The sequence below is a fragment of the Mus musculus genome, chromosome 17 (assembly GCF_000001635.26).
Source record: "Mus musculus strain C57BL/6J chromosome 17, GRCm38.p6 C57BL/6J".
Classification (NCBI taxonomy): Eukaryota; Metazoa; Chordata; class Mammalia; order Rodentia; family Muridae; genus Mus; species Mus musculus.
In genome coordinates, this window is record NC_000083.6 from 36,104,639 (window position 1) to 36,122,307 (window position 17,669).

A 17,669-nucleotide genomic window follows, 5' to 3' on the forward strand; every position below is an offset into this window, starting at 1 on the left:
CGCCCAGTAACCTACTTATCAAAGAAACTGGACCCTGTGGCCAGTGGATGGCCCTCCTGCCTGTGAGCGATAGCAGCCACGGCTGTGCTAGTAAGAGATGCTGACAAACTGACTATGGGCCAGAATGTTACTATAGTGGCCCCACATTCTCTTGAGAGCATCGTCAGGCAACCACCGGACCGCTGGATGACCAACGCCCGAATGACGCTCTACCAGAGCCTATTGCTGACAGAGCGAGTAAGTTTTGCACCCCCAGCCATTCTCAACCCCGCCTCCTTACTACCTGAGGCTGACCAGGCCCCTGCACATAAGTGTGAAGAAATACTGGCAGAAGAGACTGGAATCCGGCCAGACCTCACAGACCAACCTTGGCCAGGGGCGATGACTTGGTTCACGGACGGAAGCAGCGTTGTGGTAGAAGGTAAGCGGAGGGCTGGGGCAGCAGTAGTGGATGGAAAGTCTGTCATATGGGCCAGCAGCCTGCCAGAGGGTACATCAGCTCAAAAAGTGGAACTAATCACACTAATTCAAGCCTTAAGGCTGGCAGAAGGAAGGGCTCTTAATGTCTATACCGACAGCCGGTATGCTTTTGCCACGGCTCATGTTCACGGAGCAATATACCGACACCGTGGACTGCTGACGTCTGCCGGCAAAGATATCAAAAATAAAGAAGAAATTCTCAGCTTATTAGAAGCTGTTCATCTGCCCCGTAGGGTGGCAATTATCCATTGCCCAGGACACCAGAAGGGAACTGGGCCCGTTGAAAAGGGAAATCAAATGGCAGACCAAGAAGCTAAAAAAGCAGCCCAAGGGCCAATGACTCTGGTGGTGAGAACCCAACAGCCCACTGCTGAGGAAATAAATAAAAGAACCCTCACAGAAGAAGAGGGGCGAGATTACTTAGCTAGCATACACCATCTGACTCATTTAGGAACTAAAAAAAAATACTAAAATTGGTTAGTAAGTCCCCCTATTACATTCCTGGATTAAAAAGAATTGTGGAAGAGATAGTAAAAAACTGCCGTGCTTGTGCACTTACCAACGCTGGGTCTAGCAGGCTCCAGGAAGGAAAACGACTGCGAGGAGACAGGCCTGAAGCCTACTGGGAAACTGACTTCAATGAGGTGAAACTGGCTAGGTATGGAAATAAATATCTCTTAGTTTTTATAGACACCTTTTCAGGATGGGTCGAAGCGTTCCCCACCAAAAAAGAAACGGCTAATGTAGTGGTCAAGAAGATACTTGAAGAAATCCTTCCCCGTTTTGGGATACCTAAGGTAATGGGGTCAGACAACGGACCTGCCTTCGTCTCCCAGGTAAGTCAGGGATTGGCCAGACAACTGGGGACAAATTGGAAATTACATTGTGCATACAGACCCCAGAGTTCAGGACAGGTAGAAAGGATGAACAGAATGCTAAAGGAGACTCTGACTAAAATAGCCTTAGAATCCGGCGGAAGCGATTGGACAGCCGTTCTCCCTTATGCCTTGTTCAGGGTTTGGAATACACCTGGACCCCTTGGCCTAACTCCATTTGAATTAATGTATGGGGCGCCCCCACCCATTTTTATGACCGTAGGGGATAAGAATCGCCCGGATGTGTCTTTCTCTCCTTCTTCTAGTCTTTTGGCTCGATTAAAAGCTCTTGAAATAGTAAGAAAAGAGGTCTGGGAACAGCTAAAAGAAACCTATGTTGCTGGTGACACACAGGTGCCGCATCAGTTTGAAGTAGGAGACGCAGTCCTGGTGAGGAGACACCGAGCGGGAAACCTAGAACCGAGGTGGAAGGGACCCTACTTGGTGCTACTGACAAAGCCCACCATGGTCAAAGTGGAAGGAATCCCCACTTGGGTCCACGCATCCCACGTCAAGAGAGCATACCCTGGAGTCAGCCATGATGAGTGGACTTTGGAGAAGACTAATAACCCTTTTAAGTTGCACCTGCTTCGTAAGAGCGATCCCAAAGGACTTCAACCCCCACAGTCCTGTTCAACAAACGTGGGAGGTACTCAATGAGGGGGGTAGGGCTGTATGGACAATCGCCGAGGATGCTCAACGGGGGTGGTTTGAGTCGTGGTTTGAATCACGACCATCTTGGATAACTTCTTTGATTTCTGCTGTAGCCGGACCAATCCTTATGATATGCTTAGCTTTAGTTTTCGGCCCTTGTATAATAAATAGAGGAATGGCTTTCATCCAGAGTAGAATTGATACAGTAAAACTCATGGTTCTTCAAAGGCAATATCAACCTATAGTTCAGGTAGATGAAGAGTTAGGGGACACCAATCTCTAAAATTCTATGATTAGAATTAGTCTAAACAGAAGAAGAGGGGAATGAAAGGAAATAAAACTGTGATTCATGTAACGTATGTCAAATAGCCCAAAGAGTTGTTTGTGAGCTTTGAAACCTGGGGCTGAGAACATAGCAGAACAGACCAGGACATGCCCGGGCAGGCCCATCGCCTCCCTAGCTCCCACCCCTCTGACCTAAGTTAAATGTTACAGGCTGCTGATGTTTAAATGGACCAATCATGTGAAACCACGCCAATTCCTCCCCCAGCCCCACTCCTTTTCTATAAAAACCCCTAGCTTCCAAGCCTCGTGGTCAAATCCACTGTCTCCTGTGTGAGATACGTTTCGACCCGGAGCTCCGCCATTAAAATACCTCGTGTTGTTACATCAAGGTGTTGTGTTCTATTCGTGATTCTTGGGTGCACGCCGAATCGGGAGCTGAGTGGGGGTTTCCCCACTAGGTTCTTTCAGAATCACATTCAATATTATCTCAACTAGAAGTATCCCTTAGAGGCCTAGTTTTTTGGCCTGCTTTATGCCACGTGTTGGAAAGACTCCAAACCTAAGCCACCAATTTAAAGCTGTCTTGCTACCAATGTTACACCTTTAAGACCAGTAAAAAACCAAATGCAGCAGCTACATGAGTCTTATATTAGACCAATCAAAGAATTTTACTTTTTATAGCTATATTTATAAGATAAAAAAGCACTTTGTCATTTGCTTAACACAATAATCAGGATTGCAGTGAATTTTCTAGGAAAAACCCAACAATCAGCTTTTTTGCCTTAAAACTAAGAAGCTGCAGACTCCCTTTCTTTGAAAGCAGCTTTTTCAGCAGTGGCTCCCCTGCTGTGCTTAATTCTCAGTCAAAATGTGAACCATTCTCAGGCTTTGCTGAACCAGCAGATAAAGTCTTAGCCATTTTTATTTTCCAACATGAAACACAGAACATTCAGTCATTCAGACAACGAGACAAAACACACATGGATTGACACGTAAACGGATTTGGTGCACCAGACATTAGACAACACAAAGAGGGCAGAGAACTGTAGAGCCAGAGAGAATAAAGCAGGGCATTCCCCGATTTCTGTCCCTGGGAGAGTTTCAAAATCCATTTTCCTTTATTTTATTTTATTTTATTTTATTTTATTTTATTATCTTAAACCCTATTCCTCTAGCCTGATGCAGTTCTTGACTGGGGACAACCACCTGTTTCATTATTTTAAACCCTATTCCTCTTGCTTTAAACACCTTTTGAAAGCTGCGGACAACCAACCGCCTAATTCAAAGTTGCTAGTCCCACACATATTTCGTTGTCAAACCCTAAGTAGAAAAAGCGCCGGGTCAGCACCGTTCCAAACTTAGCCCGTATCCTATTGCACCTCCAGCAACACTTTTAAAAAATGAAGTTTAAAGCCAGCACTAGCATAAATACCTATTGCTCACTGTGCCCAATAAGATCCTCTGATTCTTTCCTTCCCTTGGAGCTCCCTCAGTGTTTTCCCGCTGGTCCCAGTGTTCCCTTTAGTGGCGCCAATTTGTCCTATGCTGCCTGGCCTACATAAACTGGGTACACCTGGGAGGCAGGCTGGGGCTGAAAAAGAGAAACTAGACGGTTGGTCGAGAGAAATAATGGAGCCAAGATGATTTCCTGTTCAAGGCTCAATGTTTATTAGCACTCTGCACTAATAAAGAGGGGAAGTGAATACCCTCCTCCAGGCTTCCCAATGTTTTGTTGCCAAGTTGTTAGCACTAGTCCTACAGAGCCATTAGCAGTAAGTTGCCAATTCCACAGGTAGTCAGCTACCTCAGGAACATCTCCAGAAGACAGGTTCAGCCTCTCAGCAGGGAGTAGAATCTCAGGACAGTTGTCACTTCAAAAGAAGCCAGCCAAGTGAGAAAGCTGCACCGCAGGTGGCCCCACCTCAGTGGCTACAAGGTTTGTACCAGCCCACTTCAGGCTGGGGGAGGCAACAATGTTTGTCTTATCACATCAAGGAGAAAAATAACCAAAACAGATGGTGAACACCAAACAATAGAAACTGCTATGGTGCTGTGAGTAACTCACTGCCACCCTCAGAACATTTACAAAGACAATATTGTTTGTCCAGCTCATACACCTTTTATTTTTTTAAAGGTTTAATATTATGTATGTTGGTGCTTTAGCTGCATTCATGTCTACATTCATGAGACATGAACTGTTTGTTACTAGTAACAGACACCTGCCATGTCAGTGCTAGGAATTGAACCCCGGTCTCCCTTGTGCCTCAGGTCCAGTCCCAGGCCCCCAGGGATTGTCATGCCTTCTGAGGCCAGTCAGAGGTCTGGAAGCTCTTGCTGCCTGCAGTAGAAGAGATAACAAGGCACACTGAGGAGACAGAGAGGCTGTGGCAAGAGGGGATTATGGGCTGGAACAAATCCCAGCTCTATCCTGAGAGCCTCAGGGACAAGGGTGTCCCCTGCCCCCCTCTCGCACTTACCTAGAACATGAGCATAGCATCCTTTTACACCTGTGAGAAGAAAAGCCATGAGAGACCAGAGAAACACCAGCCCTAGGGAGTTCCCAGAACTGACAGCTGACCCAGTTGGAGACTGCAGCAATGTGGGTGTGGCTGTGTTCCCCATTAATGAGCTGACCACACTTCTAAAGGAGGCTGAGAGAAAACTCAGACTCTGCCCTTTCATACCTGTGTTTTCCTCCTCTTCATTACAAAAGCCACCACAGCAACAATGACTATCACAGCTCCAAGGACAACCAGAACAGCAATGATTACCATGTTGGAGACAGTGGATGGAGGAGGCTCTGGGAAGGACAGGTACAGGAAATGAAGGGGAGGGTCATGACCCCAGCTCTCAGTCCTGACCAGCTCAGGGTCTGCAGAAGGCTCCAGCTTTCCCTGACCCCAGATCTGCACCCACACCCTTCTTACCCCATCTCAGGGTGAGGGGCTCAGGCAGCCCCTCATGGTACACATGGCATGTGTAATTCTGCTCCTTCCCAAGAGGCACCACCACAGATGCCCACTTCTGGAAGGTTCCATCCCCTGCAGGCCTGGTCTCCACAAACTCCATGTCCTGGGTCAGCTCCTCCCCATTCAACTGCCAGGTCAGGGTGATGTCAGCAGGATAGAAGCCCAGGGCCCAGCACCTCAGGGTGACATCACCTTCAGGTCTGGGGTGACGGGTCACATGTGCCTTTGGAGGGTCTGAGGGAGAGAGTTGAAAGGATGAGGCATCTTGCTTTCTTCTGGGGACTCAGCAGTGTTCATGTGACCATCCTGGGGTGGACAGGAGGACTGCGGTGGGATTATGGTGTCCATCATCTAGACACCAGCTAGAGCACCTGCACCTGGGAGGATCTGTTCTTAGGGATGCCTTAGGATGTGAGCAGGACAACATGGACAGGAGGTTCCAGGTCTCTGCAGATCGTGGGAAGGGCTTCTGGTCCTGAGCTGGGTGAGAGCCAAGAGATTGAGAAAAGCTGGAGTCTGACTCTAGATAGGGCAAGGAGGGAGGCCTGAGAAAGAGCCCCCTCACCCCCATGGGTCCAGGGCCATGATCGAGCCTGATGTGCTTGTGTTAAGGATTAGAATCCCTACAGGGGAAAAGCAGCCTTGGGAGTCTCTCTCCCTCCTCCTCCGCGCTGTGCCTGCTGAACAGCGTTCAGCCCCTGAGTTATATACCTCAAGGATTTTCCCCAAACCCTAGAGGAAAAGTGAGGAGAGCTCTCCAGGGCACCTGAGCGCAGCAGTGTCTCACTTCCCAGCTGTAGGTATGTATGGAGCCACTCCACGCAAGGACCTTGCAGGTATGCCCTCTGTTGGTGGGCCTCATCGACCGCCTCTGACTTGCACTTAGAGATATGCGAGGCTAAGTTGGTCGCGGTCCAGGAGCGCAGGTCTTCGTTCAGGGAGATGTAATCCTGGCCATCATAGGCCTCCTGACAATACCCGCGGAGCAGGCGCCCATCGGGCCCCACGTCGCAGCCGTACATCCACTGCAGCGTGTGAGATTCTGGAAGGGATACGCTGATGAGCGCCACCTGTGGCCACTTTGCCCAATGTTAGTAGATATCCCAAACCTAAGCAGAACTCTGCGGGGGCTTTTTTGTCTGAGGTTCTGGGTAGGCGTTTGGATGAAATTTTGTCTCAGCGGGTCAAGATGACCCAGGCCCGTCTCAGGGGACATGGAGTGATCATAGCTGTGATCCCAGCCGCAGTCACTCACCGTCCTTACTCTGATTGTAGTAGCCGAGCAGGGTCCTCAGGTTTACTCTGAAGTTCCTCCCCATGTCCCTGGCTTTCCGAGTCTCCCGCTCCCAATACTCCGGCCCCTCCTGCTCAATCCACCGCGCCCGAGGCTCCATCCTCGGATTCTCCGAGTCGCTGTCGAAGCGCACGAACTGCGTGTCGTCCACGTAGCCGACAATGATGAACCGGGGCTCTCCGAGGCCGGGCCGGGATACGACGGTGTGGAAATACCGCAGCGAGTGTGAGCCTGGGGACGGCGCGCGGTGAGACCCCGACCTCCCCCAGGCTCAAGGTCCCAGGTAAAGGCGGGGGAGGGACTAGGACAGGTCGGTGGAACTTGGGGTGCTGCACCTCCCGCTTTTCCTCGCAGAGTCTTTTTCGCTCCCTACCCCTCCCCTCACCCCTCCCCTCACTTACTACTCTGGGTCGGGACTGTGGCGCTGACCAGCAGCTGGAGCAAGTGGGCAAAAAGCAACATCCTCACTCCCTGGGTCTGTGAGGAACCTGAATGAGGACCGTATTCTGTTGACTTCATACTTTGAAACCTCTGCGTCGCTGATTGGCTTTTAGAAAACTAGGCGTCCAACAGAAATGAGAATTGAGACTGCATCATTTGTGTCTTTATGAAACAGGAAGCAAGCAGTAGGATCCCTTTTCAGACCTACAGCTTTAACCGGGACTATCTTCTCTGGCACTTGTGTTCTTGGGCAAACTGTTTCTCCAAGTCTTGTTGCAGAATCTGTGCAAGCTTCGACTTAATTAATTAATTCACTTTACGTCCTGACCACAGTTTCCCCTTCCTCCTTTTCCCAGTCCTCCCCCTCCCCTCTTCCCTTCTCCCTTTCTCTTGCAAAAAGGGGAGGTTTTCCAGTGGGTATCAGCCAGCCCTGGCATATCGAGTTGTAGTTATTTTTTTTAAAGAATTATTTATTTATTGTATGTACATTTGTATACTGCAGCTGTCTTCAGACACACCAGAAGAGGGCATCAGATCTCATTACAGATGGTTGTGAGCCACCATGTGGTTGCTGGGAATTGAACTCAGGACCTCTGGGAGAGCAGTCAGTGCTCTTAGCCGCTGAGCCGTCTCTCCAGCCCCAAGTTGTAGTTATTTTATAAATCATGTTTATATGTGTGTTTGTGTGTGGATAGATGAATGCAGTGCCCGAGGAGGACCAAACAGAGCGTCAGATCCCTGGAGCTGGAGTTTCAGGTGGTTGTGAGGTGCGGTGTGAGGGCTGGGATCTGACCTCAGGTTCCTTGCATGATCTTAGGTATAAGCTCTTAACAGCTGAGCCATCTCTCCAGTCGCAGAAGGACTCTGTTTAGTACTCTGCTCTGTGTAAACACGAAACACTATAACTATACAAGTGGCAGTTATTAGATGGTTGATTTTAATGTAACTCCACCATGGGATGTTTCTATTTCGCTATGCTAAAACCACTGGATCATCAGAAAGATAAATACGGTACATATTCACTTATATGTGGATATTAGCCATGAAATAAAGCAGCCAAGCTACAGTCTTTAGACCCAGAGAGGTTAGGCACAGAGGAAGGGACACAAGGATCTCCCTGGGAGGGAAAGGAGGGTAGGTTTTATGGCCGGGCTGGTGCCGGGGGTGGGGGTTACACAGGAGCGGGATGAACAGGTGGGGGGAGAGGGGAGAAGAGGTTGAGGGACAGAATGTGGGGAGAGACAGCTAGAGCTGAGGGGCATATGAGGGGCACAAGGGAAACCCAAAGTAGTGGAAACTTCCTAAAATATGAAGCCTTTAAATAATGAGGGAGTCGGAGCCCCAACTGGCCATCTCTCGCCACCAAAGGAAGCTTCCGGTGCTAGAGGGTAACTGGGTTACATCCACTTGAGTTAGGGACGCAGAATGTAACTAACTGGGTTACATCCAATTGAGTTATTGACCAAAGGGTTCCCATGGAAATTCCCAGACAATCCAGGCTCTCCATAAACTGACAACAGGACCCCATTTCTGAAGACAAGCCCTCTTCTGGCCTTCAGGCATGCAAATAGGCAGAACACTGTGTACATAATAAATAAATAAATAAATAAATTTTAAAAGCTTTGACCTGATAGGTTCTTGTTCAGTTTTGAGATGGTTGAAATAAACCAGGTCCATAGCCAAGAAAGTTGCCATGTCATTTACATGTCCCCTGTTTCTAGCTGAGGATAACTCAAGGGCCTCACAAATGACAGGCAAGCACTGTACACCTGAGGCTCAGTGCTATGTGTGGACTTGGCACCCATGACTTTTTAGGTGTCACTGAAAAACTGGAGAAGGTGGGCTTCTGATGAGAGAGTTAGGGCTGAGAAAGGCAGCATTTGACACATACCTCACTGGCCCAAACTGGATTGTTTACAGGACCTGGGCAAAGCTGATCAAACAAGGGCCACAGGAAATGTATGCGGCTCTGGTCACACTGCAGGATGCAGTAGTGGGCATGAGCCACAGTGGACTCGGGAGGCACCTGAGATCTGGCTGGTTTGCATCTCCATGGTAACCAGCTACAGGGGCTCTTCCAGCTCTCTGAAGCAGGTGCCTTGGAGAGCACTCAGGATCCAGTTAGGGGAACTAGGAAACACATGGCTGGATCCTTGCAGAGCAGCAGTGCCAGGAGAGAAAACCAAAATCAAAACCACTGATGGTGGCAAGTTTATGAAGGGTCTAAGGTTTAGAGGCAACTCTTACACATGGTGGAGCACAGAAAGTGGAAGGTACTTCCCTGGGGATGTCTACGTCACAGCCTGAGGACCCGGTAGAGTGTGACAGGGACAATGGGGGAAGATAGGAGCAATTTTATCTTCTATACTATGAAGATTCAGTTGTTCTCCATACTGGAGAATCTGCGTGTGTATGGTGCAAATAGGGTAGCAGATAAACACTGCTAATCATTTGTTTAGTTTGCATCAAGCACCCAAACAGGCCAAAGGTTCCTGCTGCAGGACACTGCTGACTAATTAGGCGGGACTAAACTCTGGAATGACCTCTGTTCCCTCCTCACTGTCTTTGCAGCTGGTGGTGGTTCATCTCCTGGCTGGTGGAGATGAACTGGAAGGCAGGCTTTAGGGCATGCAGCTGTTGTTGCTTTCGCGAATGTGATCCTGAGAACTACACTCTGCAGAAATCAGAAAGACAATATACAGAAAGTGGTTGAGGCCCAGAGCTCACGCTGCAGCCTTCAAGGACTTCCCAGAACGGGGTGACTTTGTTTTTGTAAGCTTGTGCAGCTTATGGGCACCTCTAAAGCCTTTTCAGCCAGGAGCACACTGCCACCTGGTGGCCACCCTGAGAAACATTTGTTTCTGCCTGCCTCTGGGCTGTGTTGGGATGAGTTCTCTGTTCAAAGTTCATGGTTGTGTCCTGAACTGTTATTCTTTTATTTTATTGCTTTATTTAGTTCTTTCTTTGTTTCTTTCTTTCTTTCTATCCTTTAGACAAGGCTGACCTGGAATTCTCAGAGATCCACCTGCCTCTGTCTGTCAGGTGCTGGCATTAAAGGTGTGTGCCACCAACATCCATCAAGAAACATTAATTTTATAGACATAACACATTTTGAGTTTTAAAGAGACATGATTGTAGGGCGAGTGACCCCATTATCTTGTAACAAATGGCATTGCCTAACGCCTGCCACAGTGTTAGTCAGATGGCAGATACTTCAGCTGGTCCACAAGAACCTAAGATTTCCAGTTGTCAGTTCTTAGGTGGGTTGTTGGTTCTCAGATGGACTCCACAGTGTGCTGGTAGGACCAATATAGAATCAGCCGTCTTTGCAGGTAACAATGTATTCTCAGAGCTAGCCATCCCCATGACTTTGTGGAAACTTCTTTCCTGGCCCTTTTTCAATATGTCAAAGTAGGATTTTTATTTCGTAGAGAACAAAACAGAGATGTGGTATTGAGCTGTTGTAATAATGGGTCTTACAAGCACATGCAAGAATCGCAGCTTATAAATAACTCAAGATAGGATCCTTAGGACTGGCGAGATGGCTCAGTGGATAAGAGCACTGACTAGTCGTCCAGAGGTCTTGAATTCAAATCCCAGCAACTACATGGTGGCTCACAACCATCTGTAATGAGATCCGACGTCCTCTTCTGGTGCGTCTGAAGACAGCTACAGTGTACTTATGTATAATAGTAAATAAATCTTTGGGCCTGAGCGAGCAGGGTTGACTGGAGCGACCGGGATCCGACCTGAGTAAGCAGGGCTGACCGGAACGAGCAGAGGTCCTAAAATTCAACTCCTAACAACCACACGAAGGCTCACAACCATCTGTACAGCTACAGCGTACTCACATACATAAAAATAAATAAATAAATCTTTTTTTTTAAAGATGGGTTCCTTAACTCCAAGAGTTAAGCCAGCAAGGGGATTTAGAAAGGATATTTGTAAAACAATCCATTAATTTACCATGCAACCTTGTTGTACATGGTAATTTATACAGACTTTTCCACTCAGGCATTTAAGTGTAATCTTGTCAAGACTTGATTTTCTATTACCTTAAAAAATATTAGAATTTGGGGCTGGAGAGGTGGCTCCGTGGTTAAGAGAGAGCACTGACTGCTTTTGCGGAGAACCTGTGTTTGAATCCCACATACAGCAGGCAGCTCACAACCGTGGTCGCTGATGAGGTAAATATTGAAAATTTGGTTTTGGAAAAAGAAAAGACACAGAGCAATGAACAATATTTCACATCTGGATTTATTTGATTTCTTAAAAGTATGTTTACTTTTTAATTAATTAATTAATTAATTAATTAAATCTTTTGAGACAGTTACTTTGTGTCACCCTGGCAGTCCTGGAACTCTGTAGACCAGGCTGGCCTCAAACTCAGAAATCCTCCTGCCTCTGCCTCCCAAGTGCTGGGATTAAAGGTGTGGCCAGCAGCAGCCATTTTTTTCTTAACATTTATCTTTCTCTTTTCTTGGCCCCTCTCTAAATCTTCCTGTCGAAAGTCTACATTAACATGCTTTTATTTTTTTTCTTTTTCACTGCCCTTCCCAGGTGTTCGGCTATGACAAGATGAAGCTGGATGTCTCCTTCCCAGACGCTGGTGAATAGTCCAAGGGATAATTGGTCCGAACCATCGTTGGGAACAGCAAACAAGGCTTTCCCTTGGAAGGTCCCAGCAAGGTGTCTGGACCCACGGCCAAGTGCACCTGCTGTTCTGACCAAAGAAAGCTGGAGAGAGGCAGGATGAGCCTGTCTGCAGGCACGTTACGGATGCCAGTCTGAGTCCTCAACTCGGTTATCATGAGCCAAGGAGAAAAGGAGATTCCTGGACTGACAGATACTCCTGGGCCCAAAAGAACTGCAGAATCGGAAAGCTTTTCAGTCTTTCCAAAGAAGCTGATGGTGCCAGTCAACACGTTGTGAGAAAGCAGGCAAAGAAGGGAAGAAGCCCAGAACCACAGCCCCCAAGATCCAAGACCCAGCATCTCCTTACTCCACCTGTCCTGCAACAAAACACCAATGTATTGTTCAGTAGAGACTAGGTGCTATGGAGATGGAGAGAGGCTGTAGAGCTAAGCGTTGCTATGGAGACTGAGGAGGGGCTGCAGAGCTAAGCCTTGGGCCAAGAGAATGAAGGAAGCCACAGAAAAAAACGCCAGGATCAGACTGCCAAGAGGTGTAGGCTGCTTCTACCTCCAAGTCAAAGTCCAGTAAAAATGAATAACAACAAATGAGCCAACCTTCAAAAAATACTTTGTTGGGTCAGCCAGGTGCTCAGTGGGTAAAGGCACTGTGTCCAAGTCTGCCAAGACCTGAGATCCATCCCTGGGACCTACCTGGTGGAGGAAGAGAACTGACTCCAGCAAGTTGTCCTCTGTCTCCCACACGTGCGCTATAGCTCTCACATGCACATACCCAATAAATAAATACTTTTAAGACACCTTAAAATTAAAAAGATATTTTTTTTATTAAACCCTATCTCTATTAGTCCACAGTTCTTTTCTGCATCAAAGCCATTGATCCCAATTTGACCTGATTAAATGTCCCTGAAGCATTGGGGGTAGGACCCAGAGTGCTGTGGGTGAGAGGAGGGAGCTTTGTGTCCCTGGGACCCTTGACAAGGTGACAAAATGCCTGACTAGAAGCCGAGTAGGCAAGAGACAGGTGTTCAGATCCTCGAGCCAGAAAGGTGAGATGTGTTTCTGTCCAGGGTGGCAAGAACTGGCCTGCTGTCCTCACAGCCCAGCCACTCAAAGGGGCATCTCCCAGATGATCCTAAATCCAGTCAAGGTGACAGTAAAGACTCGCCAACTGATGGGATACAAAAGGAAAGATTGCATTCTTCAGTAACTGTTGCAGGTGATCCCACAGAGGCGGTGGGTGAGGGGGAACAGCTGGGAGTGTTCTCTGGAGGGTGAGGAGGCTAAGTGAAGCCTTCTGGGAGACAACACCGACAGAGTGGGGGGTGGGGTGGGGAAGACAGGCTGATACCTCTTTCGGGGTGACATGGTAAACAAACCTGAAGTTCCTGGGGAGTGGCCTAGACAAGTCTTACAGTACTTAATCTTCCAAAAGCAAACCCCCATCTCCTACAGGAGTAAGAACAGGTTCATGGCAGTTACTGTAACCCGTGATGTTCCAAATAGCTCGCTTCTCACTCAGATCTCTCTACCTGCCCATCACGAGTCCTCTGTGCCACCCCATGTTTTACCTCATCATCCACAACAGTCTTGCTAGAGTCTTGGGGACTGTCTCTGCCTAGGAAAGATCAAAACAGGATCCAGTCAGACTTCAGAAGACTAGAGGCTAAAGGAGGAACTGCGGTGGGCTCCCATGGGCTCCAAGGGTCTCAGAGATCACTCCTCACCACACTCACCTGCTTCTTGGGTGTCACGCCTTCCTCTCCCACCTGAGGAAAGAAAAACCACATATGGGTGGCATGGGAGTAGGGAGTCATAAGGGCCTAGACCAGTGGTTCTCTTCCTTCCTAATGCTGTGGCCTCTAATAGAGTATTCTCATGTTGTCATGACCCCCACCTATAACATTATTTTGTTACTACTTCATAACTATAATTTTGCTTCTGTTACAAATTGTAATGTAAGTATCTCATATGTAGGATGCCAGAGGACAACCCCCAAAGGACTCTCGGCCCACAGTTTGAGAACCACTGGTCTAGCAAAACCCCTTAGTTCTGGGCCCAAGGGAAATTAAGTTTTCTTTCTTTCTTTCTTTCTTTCTTTCTTTCTTTCTTTCTTTCTTTCTTTCTTTCTTTCTTCCTTCCTCTCTCTCTCTCTCTCTCTCTCTCTCTCTCTCTTTCTTTTTTTGTTTAAATATTATTTACTTATTTATATGAGTACACTGTAGCTGTCTTCAGCTATACCAGAAGAGGGCATCAGCTCCCATTACAGATGGTTGTGAGCCACCATGTGGTTCCTGGGAATTGAACTCAGGACCTCTGGAAGAGCAGTCAGTGCTCTTAACTGTTGAGCCATCTCTCCAGCCCCCCCCCCCCCAGGGAAATTTCTAGGACTGAGGTGATGTAGGACCTCCTTGGAGTTTTGTCCCCAGTAAGACCTTTGCCTGTGACAGCTGGTCATGAGGTCACGGGCACCAAAACCATTCTCAAGAAGAAACTGCTGTTTAGTCCCCTTCACTTAAGGTTAAACAAAAAGGCTCCAGGCTAAGAGGACTGTGGATGCTGCATCCTGTTACCTAAGCAGGGTATGCCTCTACCTAAGGCTTCAAACCCTCAGTGGGACAAGGAAACCCAGAACACATTTCTCCCCTACCTGCATTCTTCTTCATGGGTCTGCGAGCCACACAGAGACAAATGAGCAAAATGGAAAAAACCGTGGCAACAATCCAAATCCAAGGCTTTTGGTACCATGCAGGCTCTGGGAAGCAAAGGGAAGTGAAGGGAGGGGAGGGCAGGAGAGGGGAAGAGAAGGTGAAGATCATTCATCTCTCAGCCCTGAGAGGCTCAGGGTCTGCAGAAGGCTCCAGCTTTCCCTGACCCCAGCTCTGCACCCTCACCCTCCTTACCCCATCTCAGGGTGAGGGGCTCAGGCAGCCCCTCATGGTCCACATGGCACGTGTAACTCTGCACCTTTCCAAGAGGCACCACCACAGCTGCCCACTTCTGGAAGGTTCCATCCCCTGCAGGCCTGGTCTCCACAAACTCCACTTCTTGGGTCAGCTCCTCCCCATCCTTCTGCCAGGTCAGGGTGATGTCAGCAGGGTAGAAACCCAGGGCCCAGCACCTCAGGGTGACATCACCTTCAGGTCTGGGGTGACGGGTCACATGTGCCTTTGGGGGGTCTGGGGGAGAGAGTTGAAAAGAAAAGGCATCTTGCTTTCTTCTGGGGACTCAGCAGTGTTCATGTGACCATCCTGGGGTGGACAGGAGGACTGCGGTGGGATTAGGGTGTCCATCATCTAGACACCAGCTAGAGCACCTGCACCTGGGAGGATCTGTTCTTAGAGATGCCTTAGGATGTGAGCAGGACAACATGGACAGGAGGCTCCAGGTCTCTGCAGATCGTGGGAAGGGCTTCTGGTCCTGAGCTGGGTGAGGGCCAAGAGACTGAGAAAAGCTGGAGTCTGACTCCAGAGACACTGAAGTCTGGGGCAAAGAACAAGTTCTGAGAAATAGCTCCCAATGAGTCCAGGGCCATTGCTGAAGTCAAGAATTTGTTCATCAGTTACTAAAAGTTTGGTCTCCAGTTGGAGAAAATGAATTTCTTGCTAGTAAGAGAGGGGCTGTCTTGTGAAGAAGTCATTGTTTTGTCACAGATCTGGAACACAAGAGCCTCTTGCCTCTCTGGACTTGGGGAGGAGTGAGAAAAGTCCTTCTCATTCACCTGTCTCCCTCTCCTTCTTTGCAAATGCTAAGGATCTAAACCAGAACTCGTGCTTGCTGGGGAGTGCTCAACTGTGAGCTGTACTCCAAGTCCTCTCTTCCCACCCAGCACCTCCAGCTCTCCAAACTCCCAGCAAGTAGCCTAAAGGAAACAGACATGGTTTGGCTCCCCTGGGCACCTGAACGCAGCAGCCTCTCCTTCCCTTTTTCCAGGTATTTCTGCAGCAGATCTGAGCAGTGGCCCTCCAGGTGCTGAGAGATCTGAGGTACAGTGCTGTTTCCCACTGTTTTCCCACTGTACAGGAACTTGGGTTTTCGCTCAGGGTGGGGAGATCCTCGCTATCATAGGCGAGCTGGTTGTACCAGAGACACAGGTGCCGATCTGGCTCCACATCGCAGCCCTGCAGCCACTGTAGTGTGTGAGAGTCTAGGAAGGACATAGTTGGTGGTCAGTCCTGTCGCAGCAACACGAGTAGAACACAGACCAAGTCCAAGTTAATCCCTGAAGACTCTTGGCTTTTGAGGAACTGGGCATGTGTTGGGTGAAACTCCGGTCTAGTGAATATGGACAACCCTGGTACATCCTTGGGATGGGTTCGGATCACTCACCGTCCATGCTCTTGTTGTAAAAATGAACCAGGGTCATCAGATTCCTTTCAGACAGCTGTCCTTGAATTGTGACTATACGAGTCTGCTGTTCCCAGTCATCTGCTTCCTCCTGCTCCAGCCAGGGTGCCATCCTCGGAGTCTCCTCCTTGCTGCTGAAGCGCAGGACCTGCATGTCGTCCACATAGCCGACAATTATGAACCAGGGCTCCCCAAGGCCAGGCCGGGACACAGCGGTGTAGAAATACCTAAGCGAGTGTGAACCTGGGAGGAGGAGCGCGATGAGACCCCGACCTCCTCCTCCTCGATCCCCGATCTCGATCTCGAGCGGGAGTGCGGGCCGGGACAGCTGAAAAAGGGGGGCTGGAGGATCTTGCTGGGTGGTGCAGAGACTGGGTGGTGCTATCCCTAGCCTTCCCAGTAGAGACAGTTTCCCTCCCTGGTCTCACTCACCCAAAGGGATCCGAGTCCAGGATGGTCTGGCATCCAGCTGCAGGAGAAGGGCGCAGACCACAGCAGCCCTGAGGACCCAGGACATCTGGGACTGGGCAGATCTTGGACAGCTTTATAAACTAGAGCGACAGCGATTGTATTATCTCAGAATCCAACTTCAAATTACAGTCGCGAGTGATTGGAAAACACCAGACAATCTGAATTTTAAAAGTAACCAAATGACACTACCTCTGGTCGCAGAATCGATTGTCCCAAACTGATCATCTGTTTTATGTTGGAAATTCTTCCAGTGGCAGAAGCCGCCACTGGGTCTGACAATTCTGCAGGCCTACATCCTGCACCTTCTTGCTCTCAACCCTGCCTGGGGAGAGGAGGGTCACAGAGAGAGCAAGGCGGTAAAAGGGGTTCCTTTCGTCATGACTTCCTTTCTCGCCTTTTCATCTTAGCCCAGCGATTGGCTTCTTGTCGTCGTCATTAGCCAATCAAGTAATTAGGAGAAATTACCCTACAGAGAGTGAGAACTAGTGCCAAGTCATCAATATCTAGGCAGAAAAACTCAAGAGAGGTTGGGGATTCGAAAGTGAAACTAAGCCAATTAGGGACTCTCCCAGCTACTTTCCTCTTGAGGTCCTGAGAGCCATTGCCTGGGAGGGATTTCTGGAAGTGCCCAGAAAGAGCTGAAAGAGCTGTTCCTTTCACTCTGTCTTCCTGAGACCTGTTCAGAGGCTGTCTGTGGAATCCAGGGGAGACTGCACAGGCCCTCTCATGGGACACAGGACTCCTCCAGAAGGAAACATCCCAGGGCCCATGTTGGCAATAGCCAGCTTTTTGGAGGAATTCACTGGAGACCCAGGTGAGATCCTTTCTCCTGTCTGTCTGTCTGTCTGTCTGTCTGTCAGAACTTTCCTTTTTAGGCCAGGCTTGCCTCAAACTCAATCCACCTGTTTCTCACCCCCGAGTGCTGGCAGTAAAGACATGCACTGCCAAAGACCAGTGAGATATATTTTCTCAATGAACCTGCCAAGTTGACTAGCTAGCACTATGGAGTTTTGCACAAGGTTGGGACTCATCTCTAATTCAGAGTTCTCAAAGCTCACAGGGAACATGTGGCAGGATTCCATTTCTCAGTTTCTGAGCAAGGTCCCCTGTCCTTGCTGGATGGAGCAGAGCAGGAATGTTGGTTACTCTTCATAGACTTTGGGTTCTTTGGGTGGCTTTATGAAGGTCATTGGAGGAAATCTCC

The 17,669-nt window shown here is 48.7% G+C and overlaps 1 protein-coding gene and 2 pseudogenes across 4 annotated transcripts; 1 reads left to right on the forward strand and 2 right to left on the reverse strand.

Annotated features, from left to right (window-relative positions):
• Positions 1-4,391: 4,391 nt before the first annotated feature.
• Positions 4,392-7,085, reverse strand: H2-T-ps (histocompatibility 2, T region locus, pseudogene). 2 transcript variants are annotated; one of them, NM_001271005.1, is made up of 7 exons: positions 6,959-7,038; positions 6,519-6,788; positions 6,030-6,305; positions 5,222-5,497; positions 4,979-5,094; positions 4,772-4,801; positions 4,392-4,632 (listed from the first exon to the last, which is right to left on the reverse strand). In NM_001271005.1, the coding sequence occupies exons 1-6, from the start codon at positions 7,017-7,019 to the stop codon at positions 4,796-4,798; spliced, it is 1,005 nt and encodes a 334-aa protein (NP_001257934.1). In that variant the 5' UTR covers positions 7,020-7,038; the 3' UTR covers positions 4,392-4,632; positions 4,772-4,795. The 2 variants fall into 2 exon arrangements, with proteins under 2 accessions (NP_001257934.1, XP_006524863.1); XM_006524800.4 differs by lacking the exons at positions 4,392-4,632; positions 4,772-4,801; positions 4,979-5,094 and having other exon boundaries at positions 5,415-5,743; positions 6,959-7,085.
• Positions 6,759-12,455, forward strand: BC023719 (cDNA sequence BC023719; annotated as a pseudogene). The gene is made up of 2 exons (NR_165816.1): positions 6,759-6,840; positions 11,559-12,455. The product of NR_165816.1 is annotated as a cDNA sequence BC023719 (transcript).
• Positions 11,233-16,806, reverse strand: H2-T10 (histocompatibility 2, T region locus 10; annotated as a pseudogene). Its single transcript, NR_046286.1, has 10 exons — positions 16,655-16,806; positions 16,427-16,545; positions 15,977-16,237; positions 15,547-15,794; positions 14,551-14,826; positions 14,298-14,402; positions 13,384-13,416; positions 13,219-13,265; positions 13,027-13,096; positions 11,233-12,818 (listed from the first exon to the last, which is right to left on the reverse strand). The product of NR_046286.1 is annotated as a histocompatibility 2, T region locus 10, transcript variant 1, non-coding (transcript).
• Between the last annotated feature and the right edge of the window lie 863 nt (positions 16,807-17,669).